A 22,785-nucleotide genomic window follows, 5' to 3' on the forward strand; every position below is an offset into this window, starting at 1 on the left:
ATTCCCCCAGGAAGTTTTTCATTCTGGCCTCTAGACTCCCACGGGACCTGTACACGCCACTCGACAGCACTCACCACCAATATCCCATGACTACTGGTTTGCTCGGATTGAGTTTAATAAATGTTTGGTGAATGAAGGCATGAATGGGTACAAGAAAGGAAACAGCAAGCAAGCAAACAGAGGGACTTAGCTGGAGGCTTGTCTAGAGTTGGCCACCTGAGGCCAGCATAAAGCCCCTGTCCCCAGTTTCTACAGTCCTCAGCTACATCTGATGGCGCCGGGCAGGCTTCTCAAACATAACTTTAAGAGTTAACCCCAAGATGCAGCTTTACACCCAAAATGTCGAAGTTCTACAGGTGGTCAAGGGCTAAGGAAGATGGTTTTTAAATAAGGTGAGATCACATTTTGGAAATCAGCTATAGCATGGCCTGGGCTGTAGTGGGAAGGTGACAGCAATGGGTAGATGAGATCAGAAGTGTCAACACTTAAAAAAGGTCATCTTAACCACCTGGCATATTTGGTAATCTAACATCCCAAGAAAGGTCCATAAGGAGGGAAAATCAGGTTCAGGCCCACTTCCTGGTCCTTTTTCAGAGGGGATTTAGAATAGACAGTAAACTAAGGTAACTTGTTCATTGATTTTTTGAAGGCTCTAGTCCAGATCTCTACGTCAAAGTCTCAACTACTTATAACTAGCTGCCAATGAATACTCACGCAAATCAATACCAGCACTCTGCCTTCCCCAGATCGTCTCTTAGTTATTATCTAAGGACATACGTCATATGCAAAGGAAAATACCTTTCTTGTGCAGATCTCAGAAGAATTTTGTCTTATCTTCCTTGATCTTGATTTTTATATTCTAAAATTAAATTCCTTTTAAGTCCATCTCTAACTTGTTCCTCAGTATAGACAGCATTAAACCATAGGAGCTAATGGCTTTAATAAATAAAATAAAAAGGTCTATTCTCCTAACCTGAACCTCACACAAGTACATACTTCTCCAGTTAAGAACAGAAGAAAGTAGATACACACAAAGATGTCCATTCCTTTTCCCTTCAATATTACCAACACTCTCCCACATGCACACACACCCATGCACACACTTCCAAGATTTCCCCAAGGAAATGCCAGACCTTGAATCCCAGGAAAAGCCATATCGTTCTGTGTTCCAGGTGACTGATTGGATGTATTTGGGTTTCAACAGTCGATATATTGAAACCGGCAAGCATGGGGGAGCCGTACCTTCTCTAAAAATGGGAGAGGCATTGCAACCATCACACACAGCTCTCTGGCCAAGGGTTATGAAACTCAAATGTAGAATCTGAAGGCCATTTTGAGTGCTCTTCATATGGGGCATGATCAGGAAATGGAACAGCCTGGTCAACCCAGTATTTTGGTGAACAGAAAACTGAAAACACACGCAGATCAGGCAAGCATCACCAACTCTCCATTTCATACGAAAACTACGTTAAGCAGTTTGATCCTCCTTTGATACTTCATAAGGATCTCTCTGCGAATCATCATTAGCCTTGTGAGGCAGGGAAGTGCTGATCACCAGAATACCCACTAACAGTTTCCAGTATAAAGCTGAATGACAAAATCGCCTTTCTTCCAGGCTTAGATCAAGGACCAAAAATATCTTACACGTATCCTTGAGCACAGAACATGGATGCAGCAAATAAAACTCGCAATTGCCTGAGCTTCCCTTTAATCCACAGTCTGACAGTTCTTAATGAGCAGACAAATACTAGTCGGCAAAAGGTCATCCGCTGGCCTCCTCACTTTCATCTGAACAGGGACGGCATGGCAGAGCAGGCCACTCACACAGCCCCAGCCCCAGCCCATCTCAGGAAAATTTGAAACAACCAGCAGCCTCCTCCCCAGGGTCCCCCCTCAGGCCCTGCTGCAGCTACCTCGCTAGGGAGCAGGCACCGCTCACTGGAAGCCAGCAACGGCCACCTTCCCAGCCTCCTCACCTCTCCTCGTTGATGCCACACATGCGAATCCGGTCAGAACTGGTCCAGTTGTGCACGCCGCTGTAGAGCGGTGCTGTAGAGATCATGACAGCCACTCACCACCGGCTAGGACCTGCTGTGGACACTCCCCCTGGGGAAAAAGAACTCCCAAAAATCAAAACTTGTAACACGGACAGCTGCTTTAACCACCTTTTATGTGGAAACATTTAAATAAATAAAGGTAATTAGAGCACCAAAATGTTAAAGCAGTCTCTCACAAGCCAGCCTGCTATGGAAAATTAAGGTCCAAATGGGGATGAGGGAGCGCCAGCTTTCCAGGAACCCACAGGTTTCGGGATGGAGACGAGGATGCTGTTAATCACCTAGAGTGATTTTTAAATTATCTGAAAGACAGATATGCATGAGTGTTCGAGGAAATTCAATCTATTTCAGACAAGTGAGATGCCAGTATATTGTTCTACACACATTTAGCCTGACCAACTACAATTAGGGGGTCATTCCCATATATGAACAGGGCACCGAAAGACTACTGGGGGATCTTTTTCTCGTCAACTCTCCAGTCCATGAGTACTGAAGTATTTGAGTGACATAACCAATTTAAGCTCTCCAGAGGAAGCACATGCTTTCTTTATAAGCCCTTCAAAAATACTCATTCTAATTTCAAGTTAGGAGTTATATAGATATAATGCATATACCTAACCTGGTTTAAAGTGCCCTTCAGATCAGATGCCATACTCCTTGCGCTCTGACCACAAACAAATAGAAAACAATGCTCCATCAAGAACCACACATGTCTGCCCCGTCCCTTCCTATCGGTCTGTCATCCCCATGACCTACCGCCCCCTTCACCAGCCAATGTCGGGTTCTCGCCGTTGACAACCACTGCACAGCCAATTCACCTTCCAGAGAAAATGAGGCATCAAGAGAAAGAGGTTTATCCAATGAGCTTGTCTTGAGACCCTCAAACTCAAATTAACTTATTAGCTAAAGGCCTTATTCATCAAAGCTCAACTGAACAAAACCCTACAGGGATCAGAATTTTATGCTGTTCTCCACTTTCCAAAGAAGTAAACCACAGTAAAATACAGTCACCTCAGGAGTTGGTTTCATTTATCCTTTATACAGTTTTCAGAGATTGTCCATATTCAACACAATATCACTCATTCAACAAATATGTATTGAGCACCTACTATGTGCTGGCACTGTCCTAGGTACTGGGGATTCAATAATTAACAAAAAAGACCAGAAATCTCTGCCTTCATGGAGCTTATATTCTAGTGGGATGAGATGGACAATAAACACGTTAAATGAGTCTGTGTTACAGTATGTTAGAAGGTGGTATAACACAGGCTAAGGGGCAAGGGCGATGGTGGGGGGCAGGGAGTGGAATGGGCTGCAATGTGTAAGTGGGTGATCAGAGCAGGCTCTGCTGAGAAGGAGACATTTAAACATCCTGAAGGAAGCAAAGAGGCGAGCCATGTGGATATCTGGGGAAGAGCATTCCAGGCAGAAGAAACAACCTTGCAAAGGTCCTTAAGGCACGAGGTGCCTGCTAAGATCAGAAAAGAGCCAGGAGGCCAGCGTGGCTGGCACAGAGGGAGCAGACAAGGGAGAGAGTCAGTGAGAGGAGAGCAGGGCCACATCCCCCATTCTCTCCTTGGTCCTCATCCTACTCCTGTCCCTGTCGCATAGGATACTGCTGCCTTCGCCCCTTCCTTTGTACTTGCCCCTTTCCTGGCTTTCCAGACCCAGTGCCTGCTGGCCTATCTGGGGCCCTTCTCTCCTGCCACCCCAGAAACCTGGCCCTCGGTCTGTCCTCACCTCTGCCACCCTCTCCTATCCCCCTTCCCCTTCCCTCCCTCTTTCTCTTCCTACCCCACCCATCTCTCTCTTTCCCTTCCCCCTCCTCTCTCAATCTCTCTCTCCCATTTCTATTTCTCCTCATCATTCCCCTGCCCCCTATTATTCTCCCAGCTCTCTCTCTCTCTTCCCCTCTCCTCTGCTTCTCTTCTCCTTCTCTCTCCTCCCCTGCCATGGTCCCCTCTCCTCCAACGTTCTCCCCTTTCCCACCCCTCCTGCCCCTGTCCTTTCCCTCCTTTATTTCACCTTTCTTATTTCCCCTCAGGTTCCACTCTCTCCTCCCTTTCCTCCTCCTTCCCTTCCTCCCTCCCCGCTGCCCCCCCTGCCCTCTACTCTTAGTCCTCGGGCCTCAGACTTCAGTCTCCCTCTCTTGTCCTTCTGTCTTCCTCTGTCTCTCTTCTTCCTGTCTCTCTAGCTCAAGCCTGGCTCTCACTGGCTCTCCCCAACCCCTCCGCACCCCTCCCTCTGCCCTAAACCCCCTCCCTCTGTGTGTGTGTGTGTGTGTGTGTGTCCTGCCCCTCCTTTTTGCTTAGCTCAAGAGCTCCCACAGTTTCAACTCACCCCTTCATGCGCTGATGACTCCGAAATCTGTATCTCTAGCCCTGACCTCTCTCCTTAGACCCAGACCAGAATTTCCAGCTGCCAACAACTTGCTGTTAATTGGATGTCCACCGAGCCCCTCAAACTCAAACCGAACTCATTATCTGTTACCATAAACCTGCTCTCCACCCCCATGCCCAGAGTGTTTCCTATCTTAGGTAATAGCACCACTATCCCCTAGCCTGGAAATTTCAGCATCCAACTCCTTCTCTCCCCCACCACCCACATGCAATCAGGAGTCAAGCCTTAATAATGCCATCTCCATCCTCTCCTTCTACCCCTCTCGCCACTGCCCTGATGCAGACCCTCATCATCTCTCGACCAGAATATCACACTAGCCTCTTAACTGGTCCCTCTGCCTCCAATCTCTTAATTCTACAATCAATTCATCTTCTAAAGAACCAGTTCGATCACATCACCCCCTCCCTCCTCCAAAGCTTTCAATAGCTTTCCTCTGTCTTCAGAATCAAGCCCACATTTCTCAGCACAGCATTCAGGGCCTTCCACAACCTGGTCTCAAACCTCCTGTCTAGCCTCCTCTTCAGCCACATCCTGCTATTTCCCTGTGCCCTTGCCACCCCAACTCCTGACCCTTCCCTAAAGTGGCCTCTCCTGTGTCCCCTCTTCATTTCTGTCCTCTCTCAAAGCCTAGCTTAAATGTCATCATGTCATCTCCCCAGCCCCAGCCCCTGGTCGGTTAACTCCTCCCTCTCTGGTTCTCCTCAAACATTTCATTCCCACCCCTACCACAGCACAGATTCTTAGTCCCTCTGCTGTGTGGTTAGTTGGGGATGTGGCACGTCTGTCTTGCCCCCACCCCCAAACAATCAGCTACTTACGGTAAGAAATACTGTCTTTTGTGTCTCTGGTTCTTCTGCAATATCTTACGTATAGTAAGTACTCAGTATATACGTGTCATATGGAAGTGAAACCTGGATGAGAATTGAGGTGGTGACCCTGAGAAATTACATGAAGCAAAAGAAACCTCCCTAAAAAGTATTCACCATGCCTACTATTTTAAAAAAATGTATTTTGATGAAAACACTATGCACTATCTATAGCACACCCTTCCAAGCTGCCTGATTCTAACCCAGTTCATTGTCTTTGAGTTATTTTGCACCCTTGTAAATTGCAGGTAACTGATGGATATGCAAACTCTGTCTTGTCCCATGCAGTTTGGATTGACTTTCCTCCCCACTGTGGAAAAACCAGTTTTGCCTCCATTTGCAATTCAATTCCTTTACTCCATATGAATTTGTGCTTTTTGGACTTTTTCTTTGAACCGTCTATAACATCTGTCTGGTTCTCTTGCTGATTAACGAGTAAAATAAAATCTTTAATACGTGTTCATTTTTACATCTGTAAGAGACTCATGATTTTATCTTTTTCTGAAAGTTATCTTTAACATTCCTAAAACAGTTATGTAGGCTCACACATAATTTTAGAGAGATTTCCACAAGGGCTAAGACAAATGGGTTGACTGTCTGCATCACATCAGGTCACCGGGATCCCACTCCCTAAACATCCTGGTTAATCAAGTTTTGACTGTTTCTTAGAGTATCTTGGAATATCCCAGTTTAGGAAACAACAGCTCAGCCTGTTGGCTGACCAGCCTGGGACAGAAATCAGAGGGGGGAATCCTGGCATTTGGAAACAGAATAACGTATAAAATACCATTACCTAGATAAGGGAGTTTTTAGACCCCCCAAATCCCCAAATGACAATAACAACAACAAGAAAAGCAAGTAAAAACCAAAATAATTACCATACAATGTGCATTTTATGACTACCTAGAGAGCAAACCTGATCCTAGGCAGCCCCACTTTCACAAGATCCTGAAGATAGAGCATCTGCTTAAGTCTCAGCCTCCCACTCTTCCGCTATGATTTTGTCAGACCAACATCTCTTATTACGTGAAGTCCTCTGCTGCTAATTAATAGTAGCCTTTGCAGAGGCAGGGAGGGGAGGGGATGGGTAGAAAGCACAGTCAGGAGAGCACAGCTGAGTGGTCTACACAAGAAGCAAAGATTGGTTCTCCCGAGCCAGAGAGCAGGCAAAGGGAACTTCTAAAGAGGCACCGGTGGCGTCAATGCTCACATAGGACAGGAGGAGTCAAGATGGACAATGCACACCAATATTTCCCAAGTCAGAATCACCGAGGTGCTGGTTCAAAATAGAGATTCAGGGCTTCCCTGGTGGCGCAGTGGTTGGGAGTCCGCCTGCCGATGCAGGGGACACGGGCTCGTGCCCCGGTATGGGAAGATCCCACATGCCGCGGAGCGGTTGGGCCTGTGAGCCATGGCCGCTGAGCCTGCATGTCCGGAGCCTGTGCTCCGCAACGGGAGAGGCCACAGCAGTGAGAGGCCTGCGTACCGCAAAAAAAAAAAAAAAAAAATACGGATTCATAGGTCCCAGCCCTGGAGATTCTGATCCAGTAGGCCCAGGGTTTTGTTTTGTTATTATCATATCCAATCAAATTAATAACCACTCAGCTGTACACTATGCCTCAGGAGAGGTGAGCAGAAAGGGAAAATGCTACAGACACGCCCCACATGGTAGGTTTCACCGGTGTACACACTTGGGGCCCAGCTTGCTTTTGCTCGTAGTGCCTGCACTCACGTGTGGTGTACAACTCTCAGTCTCTCTCTCACTCCCTCTCTGATGGGAACCATCACATCAAAGGCAAAAGGCGAAGTTCCTAAAAGGAACTTGGAAGAAACCTGGTAATCTCAAGTGACCCAGGAAGCACAGGGATACGAAATACCGCAAAGGATTTTCCCAGATGTCACAACCATGTAATTGCTAAGAAATGAACAGCTGCACGGCCCCAGAATCAAATGCTGGTCACTGCCTGGAAGGCAGCAGGACCACTGTGAGCTGTCCCCACTTTGGGGGGAAAAACTCAAAAGACACATCCAACTCGTGGTGAGAACAAAGGAGAACACATGCTCCACCAATCCAAAGTGATAAGTGTGGCTGAAAATATAAATAAAGAAAACTTTTTGATTTAGAAGGCACATGTACACATAAGTAGAAGGACTGACCAAGATACAAGGGAATGAATCCAAGAAGCGGGCAGCAAAAAGCAGGTAGCCAGGCACAATCACCGCACTATGAAACAGGGGAAACCAAAGAGAAATGGACTAATAGGAGAGCAATAACCTTAAAATGGTGAAAAGAGCAGCTAAGCTGAGGGTGAGCAGGTAGTAGAAGAAAATCCATGATGAGGTAGAACTCTTTCCCCCCAAAATCCAAACGGAAAAAAAAAATGCTCGAAGACAAGTGCAGGTGTGAAAGGCATAAAAGAGAAGCCCATAGCATATAACAACCAAAAAGGAAAAAAATGAAATAGGGGAACCTGAAATATTTCACCATAGTGGGCCAAACTGAAACACTGGGGGGAAGCACTGAAGACAGACATTTTAGAAAAGTTTAGAGAGAATATGTTCTCAAAAGGGGAAGAACATCGAATTGTAGCCCAAGTTAGGGTTGGGAGAATTGGTAATAAGGGACAGTCAGCACTAAAATCTCAAAGGAGATTGTACAGATTGGGTAGACTTTTTTGGTTCTGTTTTGAAAGGAAGATGCCAAAACAAGCAGATTTCACAACAACGACGAGCAAAAGCATGCTCATCCTGCATGTGAGGAAGAGGAGGACATGACAGGAGGTAACAGAGCATCTATCTGACTTTCTTTTTTTTTTACGAAAGTAGACCTTGTTAAAAACTTTTAGTTTTTACCCTTGAAAAATGACCAGACAGGGGATTTCCCTGGTGGTGGCACGGTGGTTGAGAATCCGCCTGCCACGCAGTGGTTGAGAATCCACCTGCCAGTGCAGGGGACATGGGTTCAATCCCTGGTCTGGGAAAATCCTGCATGCCGCAGAGCAGCTAAGCCCATGGGCCATAACTACTGAGCCTCCACTCTAGAGCCCATGAGCCACAACTACTGAGCCCGCTTGCTGCAACTACTGAAGCCCACGCACCTAGAGCCTGTGCTCCGCAACAAGAGAAGCCACCACAGTGAGAAGCCCGTGAACCGCAACGAACAGTAGCCCCCACTTGCCGTAACCAGAGAAAAGCCCACGCGCAGCAACGAAGACCCAACACAGCCAGAAACAATAAATAAATAAAATAAAATAATAAAATTAATAAATTTATTTAAAAAAAAAGAATCCGCCTGCCAATGCAGGGGACACAGTTTCGATCCCTGGCCCGGGAAGATCCCACATGCCGCGGATCAACTAAGCCCGTGCACAACAACTACTGAGCCTGCGCTCTAGAGTCCATGAGCCACAACAACGAAGCCCGCACGCCTGGAGCCCGTGCTCCGCAACAAGAGAAGCCACCTCAGTGAGAAGCCCGCGCACTGCAACAGAGTGGCCCCCGCTCACCGCGGGGCTACAGAAAACCCACGCGCAGGGATGAAGACCCAATGCAGCCATCAATAAATAAATAAATAAATAAGTTTGTTAAAAAATAAAAGGAAAGAAAAGAAAATGACCAGACAGGGCGTTTGTTAGTCTAGTGGACCAGTTCCCCAGAATCACATAGCTCCTTTTGTCGCCAAAAACCCCTTACGTGCAGAACAACTGGTGCTGGCAATGCATGGGATACAACTGGGACCCCTACACATAGCATGAAACCTGCCCATTTACTCCTGCTTGGACTCTGCCATCCAGACAGTAGATTAGAAACTCAAGATTAAGAAGGCCTCAGTTAAACTAAATCTGGTAGTACTCCCCCAGGACTCTTTTGGTTCACACTGTCTTGTGACCTGGAAGCAATTATGACTTTAAAAAAATGAAAGAGCCGGAAAATATTCCTCTTGAAGCCTGGCCCTGAATCTGTCCTCAAGAGGATAGGCGTGGCCAGTAGACAGTTAAAGAAGGAGGGCTGGGTCAGTGATGACTAATAAGTAAAGAAAACCAACTTTGGGACCTACTGCTCCAAGAGAAATCCAGAGCCCTGGGGAAAGCTCCCGTAAGACAGAGGTATTCGCATTCTGATTTCACAGAAGCAAAGGAAAGGCCACCCTACTACCCCACTTTGGGAAAAGCAGCATCTAAGACACCCCCAAGGAGATCCAAGTGGTCACTGGCATTGAGATCCTAGGGAACATGAAAAGGCCACGGCTTCCACCCAGTCACTGGAGTGCCTTTAGAGAGATGTCAAAATGTCTCAGAAATCATTGTTTTCAATAGGAAAGTTTACACATACCCAACAAGGATAACTTTACCTGACTTTAGATATAGAACCCTCATCACAGGTCTTACCCTCCTTGTCCCTCTGCCTTCTTTCACGTATAGGACTAGCATTCCTATTTCTCCTACTTAATTACATATCTGAAACCTCACCCCCCAATGAGGAAGTTCTTCCAACTTAAATTGTTCTAATTTAATGACTTCCCATATAAGGATATTTTAATATTCTCCGGCTCTCCCCTCAATATCAATATCCCCTCTTCTTTCCCTACCATTAACCAAATACCATTCCTTGAAATTCAAGAGTCCTATATACGTGCCCCAATCACTTTGTTTCCCTTTATGCAAAACAGGTTCCTCTACCACCATACACCACCACACACAAACATACAAACACACAAAATCAACTGAAAATAATCTGCTGGGCAATTGAAAGGAGGAAGGGGCCCTTTGCACTGTTCATCCCCACCTTCTACTCTAGCACTTCCTGGTTACCCTGAGGGTTTTTTTTCTATCCAAATAGTTCCACGAGTTCTACTCCAAGGGATAAGTCTTATAAGGGACACTGCATCCTGTTCCCAGATGCATTCATTCCTGTATTTACCGAGAAGGCTAAGGAGTTGTCTGCACACGGCTCTAGCACAGACACCTTCACAGACTCCTTGGGTACCTCCATGTTTGAAAACCCTGCCTTATAAACATTTATGAGACTTGGATACAAAGGAATGTTAACTATCTGCTAAACGCATGAGAGCTTACTCATTCAAATGAATAAATGTCGTTACCTCCAAAGTAGTCACTTTGGGAAGCCAGACATTCACCTCAAAGCAGTGACCAAGGCTTGTGATCTCTTTGGAGCTCTTCCGGTGGACGTTACCATCCAAACCTTTCTCAAGCCAACTCACAGCCTTTTCAGTCTCCTCACGAGCGCTGAATCCATCCATTCAGAGTCATTTTGATGTTTTAAAACTGCCAAAACCCATTCAGAATCATCTAATCACACAACGGCAATACCCTTGAAGAATGATATACAGTTTACCGGCGGTAACCGTGGGTTTCATTTCACATCCGTGGTTGGCTGAATCCAGGGATGCGAACCTCATGCGCGGATGCAGAAGGCCGACTGTGTTCCTTCTACTCCGCCATTTTTTGTCAGGGGCTTCCTTCTACTCCGCCATTTTTTGTCAGGGGCTTGAGCGTCCTCGGATTTTCGTATCCATTTTGATATCCACGGGGGTTCCTGTAACCAATACCCCGCAGATACCAAGGGACGGCTGTACGCTAGTACCCAAAGCCAAAACTGTGGGGGGCAAAACTTGGAGGGCATTTTCAGCCCCCACTTCTCAACCATCTGAGATATCTCACTATGTGCAGTTACTATCTCATCTGCAAAAATTGAGAATAACACAAAAGCACTTGAACGGACCAAAGGTAATCGATTTCAGCAGTGAAGTAGGCAAAAACAAAAGTGTTAATCTCTCACGTATATTTTCATACCACCAGATCATTTTAGCTTTTCCACCCACTGCCAAGATACTTTTTTCCTATTATTCAAATAGTACTCACTTCCATTTCCTGCTGCAAGGAAATTATTTTACTCTATTTAAGGAAAATACCTCATCATAGCTTTAAACTGGACCTAGGCTCTAGGAACAAGATTTTGTACAACTTCTAGATGTCACAGATATCTAGAAAACCTAAACATCATGAAATTAATCGTTCCTTTTCCAAATGCAAAGCCACCTCAAAATGTTACCCTAAGTAACTAGGGTCATCCTTTGAGCACTTCTCATTTCTACTAGATCAAAAAAATGAGTTGGCTTTCCTCAATTTGGTCTTCAGCAGGACCATGTGAATATTTGGTGTGTCTTTCACACTCCAAAGTTTAATCATTGTAATCTGAGACTTCAATCCCTTTTGTGATGCTTCTGTGTCCTCCCTGCCATAAACTGTGACAGTGGCTCTCAGGTCCTCCATTTCAGTATACAGCATTCATGATATGGAATTTTTCACCTAAAGAGAATTCCTCCTCCCCAAACTTTGGCCCCCTTTTTTTTTTTGCAGTACGCAGGCCTCTCACTGTTGCGGCCTCTCCCGTTGCGGAGCACAGGCTCCGGACGCACAGGCTCAGCAGCCATGGCTCACGGGCCCAGCCGCTCCGTGGCATGTGGGATCCTCCCGGACCAGGGCACGAACCCGTGTCCCCTGCATCAGCAGGCGGACTCTCAACCACTGCGCCACCAGGGAAGCCCTGGCCTTTTAAAAAAAAAAAAACTCTCCTGGACCTCTTACACAAATACTTGGAGAGGCCATATCAGCCTATTTTTTTTTCTATTCTCTCACCCCAGAATATGGGGCTTAACTCATTTTATATATTTACTCATTCAAAGGTACACACACACACACAATTAGCTCACAGAATTTCAAACTCTCAATATTGGCTCAATCTGCTACAGTCTATAGGTTTCTCAAGGGTAGAAAAAATATTTTCTACTTCTTTTCATAGTTCCTCCCAATAGTGTCTAGCATGACACAGAGCACACAATATGCGCTCGATAATTACTTGCTAAACTACGGGGAAAAACTAAAATTCCCTCTACCCCATGCAGAAACCAAGAACAACCCCATGTAAAAAGCATTGGGTCCGACTTCCCTGGTGGCGCAGTGGTTAAGAATCCACCTGCCAATGCAGGGGACACGGATTCAAGCCCTGGTCCGGGAAGATCCCACATGCCACGGAGCGACTAAGCCCGTGCGCCACAACTACTGAGCCTGCACTCTAGAGCCCGCAAGCCACAACTACTGAGCACCTGCACCTAGGGCCCATGCTCCACAACAAGGGAAGCCACCACAATGAGAAGCCCCCGCACCGCAACGAAGAGTAGCCCCCGCTCGCTGCAACTAGAGAAAGCCCGCGTGCAGCAACGAAGACCCAATGCAACCAAAAATAAATTAATTAATTAGTTAACTAAAAAAAAAAAAGGCATTGGGTCTTTGAATTCCTTTTACTTCCTGCGCTCTCTCATAAACTTTCTCTCCTTTCTTCTCCTTACTTCCATGATAAAGAAACCACAGAAATAAAATAAAATTGGGCTGGGGCAAAACAATAAAGTCAACTTCCAATTATCTGTAGCTTAGCCACAGCTAATTTTTAAACCCAGCCGACTTATGGACTGCCTTCTGCCACTTATAGTAGATGTGTGCTCAGGGAACAACTCATTTTAATATTTGCCTAAGCATAATATAAATAGGAAGGTAGATCTGCTGGGGAGGGGGACAGGTAGAGAATAATAATGCATTTCTGAAGTCAAACAGAAATTATTAATCTGTTCACTGATCTAGTTTTAAATTGGCCTGGTATCACACTCTCCCTGTATTGGCATAGCTGATTGTTGGCATCAAAGTTCACTTTGGCTGCAGAGAGGGACTATATTTTACAGCCCATCGTTTTTCTCTGCCCAAAAGTTTGGTTTGGGGATACCCGAGCTATTTGAGACGTTAATGTCTCTCATCCAATCACTGATGAACATCCTTGTCATAGAGCCACACCAGACCTGGGCGCTATCTACCAGCTCTTGTAGAACTTCCAGATGTCAGAGACAGCTGGAAAGCCCAACCAGTCATAATTAAACACAGCAGCCCTCTGCAGAAAGCAATGGCTTTTTAAAATGTCACCCTAGTAAACTACGTTTGGGTCATTTCTAAAGGACGGACCAAAATGTGCCCTGAAGTTTCGACTGGATATACACCCTTCAGTTCCTGTTCTGAAATACTAAGCAGGGTTACAGCACAGCTGTTAAAGAAGCTGCCACTTCCACCTCAAAGGTGGACGCAATAATGCAGTGATGAGCCAAGCTCTTTCTTCCTACCACGTCGTAAATGCTAAATATGTACTAATACAACAGGAATATGGAGAAAGAACACAGAGAATCAAGATATAAGGGGAGCACTCAGGAGCTATTGATAGTTTTCTTTCCGCCACCATGTTTACCATAGTGTAATATAAAAAGGTAATGTCATAGGACACAATTGAATAAGAAAAACTAGATTATACTATAATAATAGATGCCATTTACTGGGCACCTGCTATGGACCTGGCACTATAGATGCATCATCTTGTGTAATTCTCACAGCCCTGTGGGACTGGGATTATCATCTCCATTTTATAGATGAGAAAACTGAGGCTCAAGAAAGTTCCACACGACTAGGAAGTAGAAGAATGAGGACTGTAACCAAGGGCTGTATGTCTCCAGAGGCCTCCAGGTAATTCTGATGCAGGCTAAAGTCTGAGAACCACTGGACCACACTAACCCATGCGTGGTACCACCAAGTCACGCTGAGTAAAGCCTCATCATAGTAAGACACCTCATAACCTCTCAGGTCCAGGTATAGAGTGCATCCACTCACTCCGGGGCTCAGAGCCACAGGTAGTGCACTTCTCTATAGAACTTGGAAAAATGAAAACCTGCTTGCTCTCCTTGTCCCCAGACACCAGCATTATAACAAAACTCGACTGTACCCTTAAATGGCACTAACACTAAGATTTCTAGGCATACGTTAGCAATGAGGTAACCAAATTTTATTTCTTAGCAGACAGTCAAAGAAGCCTAAAACACAGAACTTTGCCTGCCCCTCAGTACTCTCGATTCTTCATGTATACTTAGCTTAAGGTCTTCTTAAAATCCAAACGAAGATGTATCCTGCGTCACATACTCTCATGAATAAGCTAAAAATTACCCCATTTTACAAATAATAAATCATCTCTCTTCAAATTCATCACAATCCATTGGGCAGGGAGAATATGACCTTGACATGCAGCCTGCAGCCACTTTTTAAACAATGATTCACTTTTTAATGTTTTATGGGGAAAGGGTGGCTTCTGCTTTAAAAAAAAAAAAAAAAGAGGGAACCAGAACAGCATATTGGAATGATGGGGATAGAAATAGAGTTAAATTTTACTCTTGACCAGAATTCAACTTTAGTTCACCAAAGAAAGTTTTCATCATAAAAGAGTGCTTTTAAGTTATGAACAGTAGGAAAGCGTATGATTTAGAAGGAGAACAGTTTCTACGTTATTTTAAGGATGACCATTCAAAAACTGGCGTTAATAAAGCCTAGTTTGTATGTGAGATTATATAAAATACTGTATAGCATCCTAGTGGCCGAAAGGTAGATTACTTCTTATTACCTCCCTCTTTGGCCGGTCAGATGCTAAACCTTCTGGCAAGCAGAGACTCACACCCAACTGGAACTCCAGCATTAAGAAATTTCCTTCCTTTTGGAAAACTCAAAGGTCTAGGGCCTTCCTTCTCCCCTCCTGTAATCATCTGTGGCTTCTCCTTTTCCCTGTCTATTTTATCCCAACAATTTCCACTTTCCCCAGCGCTCTCTCCGTTCCACTCTAGTGTTCACTTTCCCACCCAACTCAACCATGAACTCCTCCTCTCTCAATCCCAGATGCTGGTTGACACTGGAAAACAGGTCTCTACCCTCTGAGGCCGTTCTAGTCCATCTCAAACTTAGCTCAGCCTAGAAGCAATGAGCCACTCCAGCTGTCCAACCCCTGATTAGCGCCTCTCCTCCATGCCCCCACCCCACCCTCCAATTCTGGCCCAAGGCTCTCAGGCCACTGTTCTTTATCCTGTTTCTTTCTGGAATTTCCATCATCCATCTCCATATATCTAGGATTCCTCCCACTTGCAGACTGGAAAAACTGGTGTATTCCCACTTTCTCCTTCTTTCAAGGCCATTCTATTTAGGACGGTTAATTCCTTCCCCCATTCAATATCCTTACTTTAGTCTAGATTTTCTAATTAATGCTTAGACTTATAAGCCCTGGATCCCAGCTAACCTCTGCTTCCTGGGCCCTCCCAGGGCAGCAGCTATCAAAGGCAAGTTTTTACCTTCCCCACACCAGCTCCCAATGACATCTGAATAAACACCTTCCTCCTCTGGCTTGTTAACCCACCCACCCTCTTTCTCTATTCTGCACTTTTCAGCCTGTATAGTATCTCCAAACTCCCTATTTCCTTTTGTGTAAATATATTTCTACTTCTTCCTACATATCAGTTTCTCTGTAGCCCTATTTTTACCCAAGATTATCCTTCTCTCTTGCCCAAACCTTACTGATTCTAGCATGGAAGTGTAAAGAGCCTTAAAGATTCTTCAAACTTTACTTCGGAAAACATTATCCTGGAGATTTCAAGGTTCCACTTTTTCCTACTTAGCCCTAACATGGAACCAGTGTGATCACCTTTCTTCCCTCTTCACTTGGGTCCAACCAACCCACTTCTGACGTCTCTTTCTGCCTTCCTTCTTTCTAGTATTCAAGTCCTTTTCTCCCATAATTCTGTTCCCCTAAAAGAATACCCTCTCTAAAACCCATAATCCAGACTCATCATGTTGAGATCCTCTGCCCCCTGTACTAACCTTTTTTTTCCTATGTAGTGAACTGTAGCATGAGTAAAGCAAAGAGACCTCTGGATAAACCCCCTTTGCTTCCCAAGAAAGTTTACATCACTGAGAAAGAAAGGGATCCTCCTTCCCTCCCTATCCTCTCCTGGTAAATCAAAACAACCAGCTCTACAAGTGCCCTTGGTACAGCCACCATTTCTCGTGGAAATCCCCTCCACTCTGCCCAATCCAGACTCCAACTGCAGAGCTTCCCACGGACTTAGCTTTCCTCTGCCCTGTCCCAACAATTTGCCATCACTTCCTTGTGGCCTCAAGAACTAGTCCTCCTTAACCGAGACATCAGAGTCCTCTCCCCTTCCTTCATCAGCAACTTCTCAGCGCCATAACAAAAATAAACCTACCTACCTTTGCTGCAAAGCTAGCAACGGGGTCAACCCTCGTAATATCAATTTGAGTAAGGCTCTGTGCCCCATGGCCTGTGCCTCTTGTCCCCTACATCCACCCCAGGGGCAGCTGCCTCAGTTGCCATATCAAAAGATGAGACTGCCTAGCAATATCCACATAGTTTGGTCAGATGGCCATGTCCCTCGTCAACTCCATCAGCCTTCAGATTCTCTTAACTTGCATCACCAAGCCTCCTGCTCCTCCCAGCTCCCCCAGTCCTTCCTACTAACTTTGCTTCTCCATCAAAATTTTACAGGTTCCTCCCCCTGCATTTTGCTTCTATTTGGAGCCTCTGGATGATTCTTGGGATTAGGTTACCCCATTTAATCCCCCAGTGGAATCCTCCAAATTTCTTTCCTACATACTGTCCTCTTCAGTACTACATGGTGACATCACCATCCAATTTAAGTACCCCTAAACTCTGCTCCATTGTGCTGCCTACCATCTCTCCCCAAATAAAGCTTCCTCTCTCCCAACGTTCAAGGACAGGACAGGTAAACTGAAAATTAGATGACCTTTAAAGTCCCTTCCAACCTGGTAATTTTATTATCAACCTCATCTACTCCCAACCCCGAATACATACCCCATTCATTTCCCCCAAGAACGTTTCAGCAGTGTGACTTTGAGAAATAGTCTTCTAAGTTGAAAGAACCACGGGCTAACCAGGGTAATGCAAACCTACAGTTGCACCCCCAGAAGTCTCACCAAACATTTCTGCAATTGTACTCCACCTCTGTGCCACGGGGACTGCCTCCAAACTGCCTTGAGAGTATTCCGCTGCCGCAGAAGTTACAGGGCCCCCTTCCCACACTCGCATAAAGAGCCCCTAAACCCTGGGCTAGACGCATCCTCACCAAGGTACGCCTGTCCTTACTGTCTGCTCTAGGAGACACCAAGAATAAATAAGTATCATCGCATCGACAGCTTCGCACAGCCAACACTGAAATTTTTCAAAACAATAAAACAAAACCAGAGTGCTTCCACTGGTGGGGGGGGCGGGCGGAATAGAAGGGCACCCCCACCGGCCTCCCAGGTTTGCAGTGTGGTTCCCTCCCGCCGTTCCCCTCGACCACGTCTTTGCCTACAACAATCTCCCGCACCTCCATAACTCGAAATCCCCAAATGAGGTGCGGCCGGCTCCTCCCAGCCTTGCCCCGGACGTCCCTCTGGCCCAGCCTTCCTCTCGGCGGGACCCCAGCAAGGAGGGCCCGCTCCATCGTCCAGCTCACCTCCTGGTCCCTTCCCGGGCCTCTGGTCACCCCCGCAGGGCTCTGTCCCGAAGCAGAACCTCGAGGAGCCAAGCCCACGAGGCCCGTCGCGGGACCCACCCCCCGCTTCCTTCTCACAGGACCTCGTCCTCCATGCACCCGGTCCCCGGGGCTCTTCGTCGTCGTCGTCGTCCCGGCTCGTACCGCCCCCCGTCGGGGGCTCCACCCCCCGCCTGCACCCGCCCCCAGGACGGCCCCCTCCCCACCGCACACCGCCGGCGCCCTCTGCCCCGGCACGGGACTCCCTTTGGCCTCCGTTCCCCACCCAGAAGCGGCGGCGGCGGCGACGGCAACGGCTGCGGCGGCCCCAGCAGGAGCAGCAGCGGCGGCGGCGGCAACGGCAGCAGCGCCGCCCCGGCCCCGCCCCGCCGCCCGCCGGAGCCCCACGCCCCGCCCGCCCGCCCCGCCGCGGGACTGCTCCCCCCAAAGCCCACCACTAAGCACCCCCCCACCCCTGTCCCCAGCCGCGATCCGTTCGAATCCAGCTCCGCCAGGCCTGCTGTCCGTTCCTCACGCCCCTTAGGACCCGGGGTGGGGGAGCCCTGGGGTTCGCGGCCATCCCTCTCCCTCCTTCTCCAAGGGCTGGGGGATTGCCCCCGATCCTGAAACCCGGCCCAGTAACCGGAGCCTCCCTCCTTGCAGCCCTCGGCTTCGCTCTCAGACCCCTTGCCTCCAGGCCTGGCGCGAAGCGGGTGGAGAGCTTGCACGCCGGATCTCCCCCCTGGCTTGCCGGGGCTAGTATGAATTGCCCCCGATCTCATCCTCCTTCAATTTAAGCCCCCTCCCCGCCGCGCCCGGCCCGGCGCCCCCGCCCCTAGAGCGAGGGCAGCGGAGCCAGGGCGCTCCGAAGTCATCCCCCGCCTTTTTTCCAGGGACTCGGATAATTGCCCCTGCCCCCATCACAGCACTCCCACTCCCGAACCCAGGCCCCGCCGCCACCTAGGGGTACCCCTTACCCTACGGTTCCTGCACCCCGACACCAGGGAGAAAGCAGCCCTTAAGAGCACCCGTCGCACCTCCCCTCTGAGGTTGGAGGGTATTTTCTCCTGGTCTCTTCAGGACTTCATCACGGACAGCCCCCCCCCCAAAAAAAACAAGCCCTTTCTCGCCCTGCCCTGCTGGCCAGCCTCCCTTCGGATCGTCGGATCCTTGGATCAGGGGGTTGGGGCCAGGTAGTTAACAAGACCGTAGCCTCCACCTCCCTTTCTGAGGAGTGGGGTAATTCCAATGGTTCCCCCCCAGGATCAACCCGACCCCCGTTTCCATGGAGACCCCCGCCCAGCCGGGATGAAGACTCTCGGATCGTGGCGAACAAGTCTCACCTGGCTAAGGGAGAAGGGGTGAGGAGGGGGTAGGGTAGGGCAAGAATGGGGTACGAAGGTGGGAAGTGGAGGGGAGCTGTCCCGAAGGGAGGGGCGAGGACAGAGCGAGCTCCAGGGAGCGCTACGTCCGGGGACACGAAGAGGACGGCGCCCCCGGGGGGCAAGCAGAGCGGCCGCGGGGCGAAGAAGGGACAGGGTTGGGGAAAGGCTTGAGGTAGAAAGGAGCGGGTGGAGGATACGAGAAAGCCGGGGAGTCAAAAGGGGTGGAGGGGTTGGAGGAGAGAAAAAAAGAGACGCACCTGTTCCCGAGTCGGCTCCGCGGGGAGGCTCAGGCCGCCACCCGGACTCCCTCTTACCCCCTCTGAGCCACCACCCGCCTAATACTACCCCGATCTGATGCCCCCTCCGCCCCTTATTGCCACCGACCTCCTTCTCCTCTCTCTCGGCGGCGGCGGCGGTCGGACTCTAGGAACTGAGAGGAAGAAGGGAGGGCTCAGCAAAGCGGAGGAGAGACAGAGCCACACACTGGCAGCAGCCGCGGCGAGCGAAAGAGTGAGGGGGAGAGCGGTGTGTGTGTGTGTGTGTGTCTGTGTGTGCGAGCGAAGCCTGGTAGAGTGGGTGCCGGTCGCAGGGCTCGACGGGAAGTGGAGTCCGGTCGGATTCGCGGGCGGCGCCAGCCACCGCTCCGCGGGACTACAACTCCCAGAATGCCGCCTGCCCGGGGGGAGGAATGGGGAGGAGGAGGCGAAGGGAGGGAGAGAGCAAGAGAGGGAGGGACGAAAGCAGGGAGCAAGCGGCGGCGAAGGGGGCAGAGCCAAGCAGCCCCGGTGACACTGGGAGGGGAGGGGAGGAGGAGGGGATCGCTGCGAGGACCGAGCGGATTCCGGAGAGGGAGGCAGCGGTAGCTGCAGCAAGCCGGGCAAAAAGCTAGACTCCCAGGAGAGGCGGAGGCGCTCAATTCGAGAGGCTGCAGGAGCTCCACGCCCCCCCCCGTACGCCCCACGAAGGGGGAGGTTGAGGAAGGGAAATGATCAGTGCACCACGGCCAGGGGTTTCTCTCTTTCTTCCAACGCTCTCCACCTTATGCCCCGACCTGACTTCTCAGGCCACTAGTGCTGGATCCAGTGTGCAAATCCGGAGACCCCAGATCTCCCCTGCCCGGCAGCACAGAGCAGACACATTCAGTCCCCTTCTCCCAGGGGCCTGAGGGAGGCTCCCCTTGCTGGCAGGGCGTGACTCCCCCCTTCATCCCGCCCCCCCTCATCGCCACCCCCCATCTCCCTCCCCGGAACCCCTCCCTTGAAGCCGGGGCTCGCGTCTCCCTCCCAGCCAAGAAAGGGAGTCCCTCGGGGGCGACTACCCAGCCCCCTCCCTTATACTGGGCCCTTACCCACCAGTATCCCCTTCTTAGCGTTGCCCCCCTCACCGAAGTAATAGTGGGGGCGACCCGAGTTGGACTGGTGGCTACTTTCCCTCCGAGACTAGCCGTCCTTGGCCACGCCGACCCTGTGTAGAGACAGAGAGGCACATTAATTCTCCCGTTCCCCCCCCCTCAAGTTCGGATCCCTGTGGAAATGGCTCACAAGGAAAGAGGGGTTGGTAGTGGAAGTGAGCTGGGGGTGAATCCCAATCCTCAAACCTCATCCCAGGCGTGGAAATCCAGGGATTCGTCCCCTTCCTTAAAAGCCATCAAATCGCTTGGGGGGGGGCGTTAGTTGGGGGTAGATTATCTAAACCCCAATGTCCATGCTACTCGAAGCAATGCTACATGTAGGAATAAGATAGGAACTAGGCTGCCGCCGCGAGAGGAAAAGTATTACACCCCCCCCGCCGTCGTCCACCCCCAAACACACAACCCTAGGAGAGTCAGATGGCTGAGTAAGGGGCGGGGGGAGGCGGTGGGAGTGCCGGAGAGTGAAAGGGTTGCGGCGGGGAGGGTCCGCGGCCCCCTGAGAGCAGAATCCAGATGCTAAAGAGGTGGGTGGGGGGGGGTGCGGCATAATTGCAGACAGTGTCTCTCCTAGCTTTTCCCGGAATCGCCACCGAACACCGTCTAACACTCGTAGTTGCTTACCAGTCAATCCCCTAGCCCCATTTGTGCGCTTGAGGCTGCCGGAGCCCGGGAAGCCCGGGCACAAACTCCGCGGAAGCTGGCCTTCGCCGCCGCCGCGCTGCCGCGGGCCTCCCTCCCTCCGCTGGCGGCCCCGCCGATCTACCTTCGCCCCCGGCCGAGGCCAGACCCCGCTCGCAACTCCACGCCCCTACTCCACCCCCGGCTCCCCCTCCCCTCGCCCTCTCCCCGCTGGTCCGGCCCAGCCCCTAGCGCCGCCCCGCCCTACTGCTCGGTCCCGAGCCCAGCAAGTGCCCCGAACTCGCCCCCCGCCCCCACGCCCAGGCCAGTCCGGCCGGGCCTGGTTTCCCCCTCCCGCCGCGCCCCCCCCCAATCCACGTCCTACTTCGCCACCCAACTCGGCCCGATCCGGGTTCGGCCCGCGCCCAGGCCACCGGAGTCCCCGGTTCGGTCCGGTGTACGGCCACCCACCCCGCCCTTGCCTGGGTGCCGGCCTGGCCCGCTGCCTGCGCCCGCCGAGCCGACTCAGGCGCGCGGTCCTGGTCCCGGTCCCGGTGCCGGCCTCGGTCCCGGCGGTGTTGCCGCGTCTCGCCACGAGGGCTGGGTCCACGCAAGATCCGAACCCGCGCGGGGTGGGGGCCGAGGAAAGCAAGTTTCTTTATCTTCTCTCCGCCCCCGCCGCAGGGCCGCGCCGTCCCCCCCCTTCCCCGCTCCCACGGAGCCCCCTTCACCTGGGCAGAGCCCCTCGGCCGCTGTCGCAACTTTGCTCTTCTCCACGCTGCCGGGGAAGCGGGCGAAGCGGGAGGAGGAGGGAGGTGGAGGGGGGTGCTGGGATCAGGCCGCTGGGCTCCGGGAGGACACGTGGGGGAGGAGGGGAAGGAGGAGGAGGAGGAAGGGGGGCAGGCCTGCAGTTCTCGGGGCTCCCCCTGCCAGCCCCGGGGAAGCCGGAACCTCGCCGGGCAGCCGCAGACCCCGCACTGGCCACGGGGGAAGAACGGAGCCACCTTCCCCGGCCAGCCCCTGGCTCCAGGAAGGAGGGGGGGCGAGCAACGCCGCTTGGGGTCGGAGAGCAACCGTTTTCGCTCGAGCTTTATGTGTGGCTCTCTCTTTCTCCGTTTAGCCTCTGTGTGTGCGGGGTGGTAGGGTCTTGCCTGCGGGGGGGCGCCCCCACCGGACGCCCCGCCCCTCCCCCGGCCCCCCACTTCCCTAACCCGGGCGACCTCGGTGCGTGGCTCCGGCACGGGCACCGAGGCCGCCCGCGGGTGCAGCCCCAGCCCCGGCGCCGAAGTGGGACAGGTGCTGGGGAAGGGAAAATGCCGGGGCTCGCTGCCTCGCCTCGCGTCTCCGGGGCGGCCCACCCTTCGTGGCAACGGCCGGGGCTGCAGCCCCCCTGGGCAGAACTCAAAGGGCAGCCCCCGGCCTGGGCGTGGAGGCATCTGGGTGGGGGGGCGGGTAGGAGTGAGAGGCCCGAGGGAGGAAGGAGGAGGGGGACGAAAGGTCTGTAAAGGGGGGAGCCTGCACGACTCGGGCCGAAAACCTGGCTCTCTTTCCCCGGGCTCCTCAGTCACCAAACTGAACCCCTTGACCCTTACCCTTTACCCTAACGACTCCTCTCCTGGCCAAAGGA

At 50.7% G+C, this 22,785-nt stretch overlaps 1 protein-coding gene across 6 annotated transcripts in view; it reads right to left on the bottom strand.

Annotated features, from left to right (window-relative positions):
• BCORL1 (BCL6 corepressor like 1) overlaps positions 1-21,976 on the bottom strand; it is a 60,607-nt gene extending 38,631 nt beyond the window's left edge. For 2 of the 6 annotated variants that reach the window (XM_081222726.1, XM_081222721.1), the window contains exons 1-3: positions 21,162-21,289; positions 20,514-20,593; positions 1,977-2,106 (exon numbers count right to left, since the gene is read on the bottom strand). In XM_081222726.1, coding sequence (XP_081078852.1) covers positions 1,977-2,062 — 86 coding nt within the window. In that variant the 5' untranslated portion in view covers positions 2,063-2,106; positions 20,514-20,593; positions 21,162-21,289. Of the gene's footprint in view, positions 1-1,976; positions 2,107-17,726; positions 17,780-19,513; positions 19,637-20,481; positions 20,594-21,161; positions 21,290-21,889 lie in introns of those variants that run through there. The other 4 variants (XM_081222723.1, XM_081222722.1, XM_081222724.1 and 1 more) reach the window with 4 other exon arrangements.
• Positions 21,977-22,785: the final 809 nt, after the last annotated feature.

This window comes from Mesoplodon bidens (assembly GCF_964165515.1).
Source record: "Mesoplodon bidens genome assembly, chromosome: X".
Lineage (NCBI taxonomy): Eukaryota > Metazoa > Chordata > Mammalia > Artiodactyla > Ziphiidae > Mesoplodon > Mesoplodon bidens.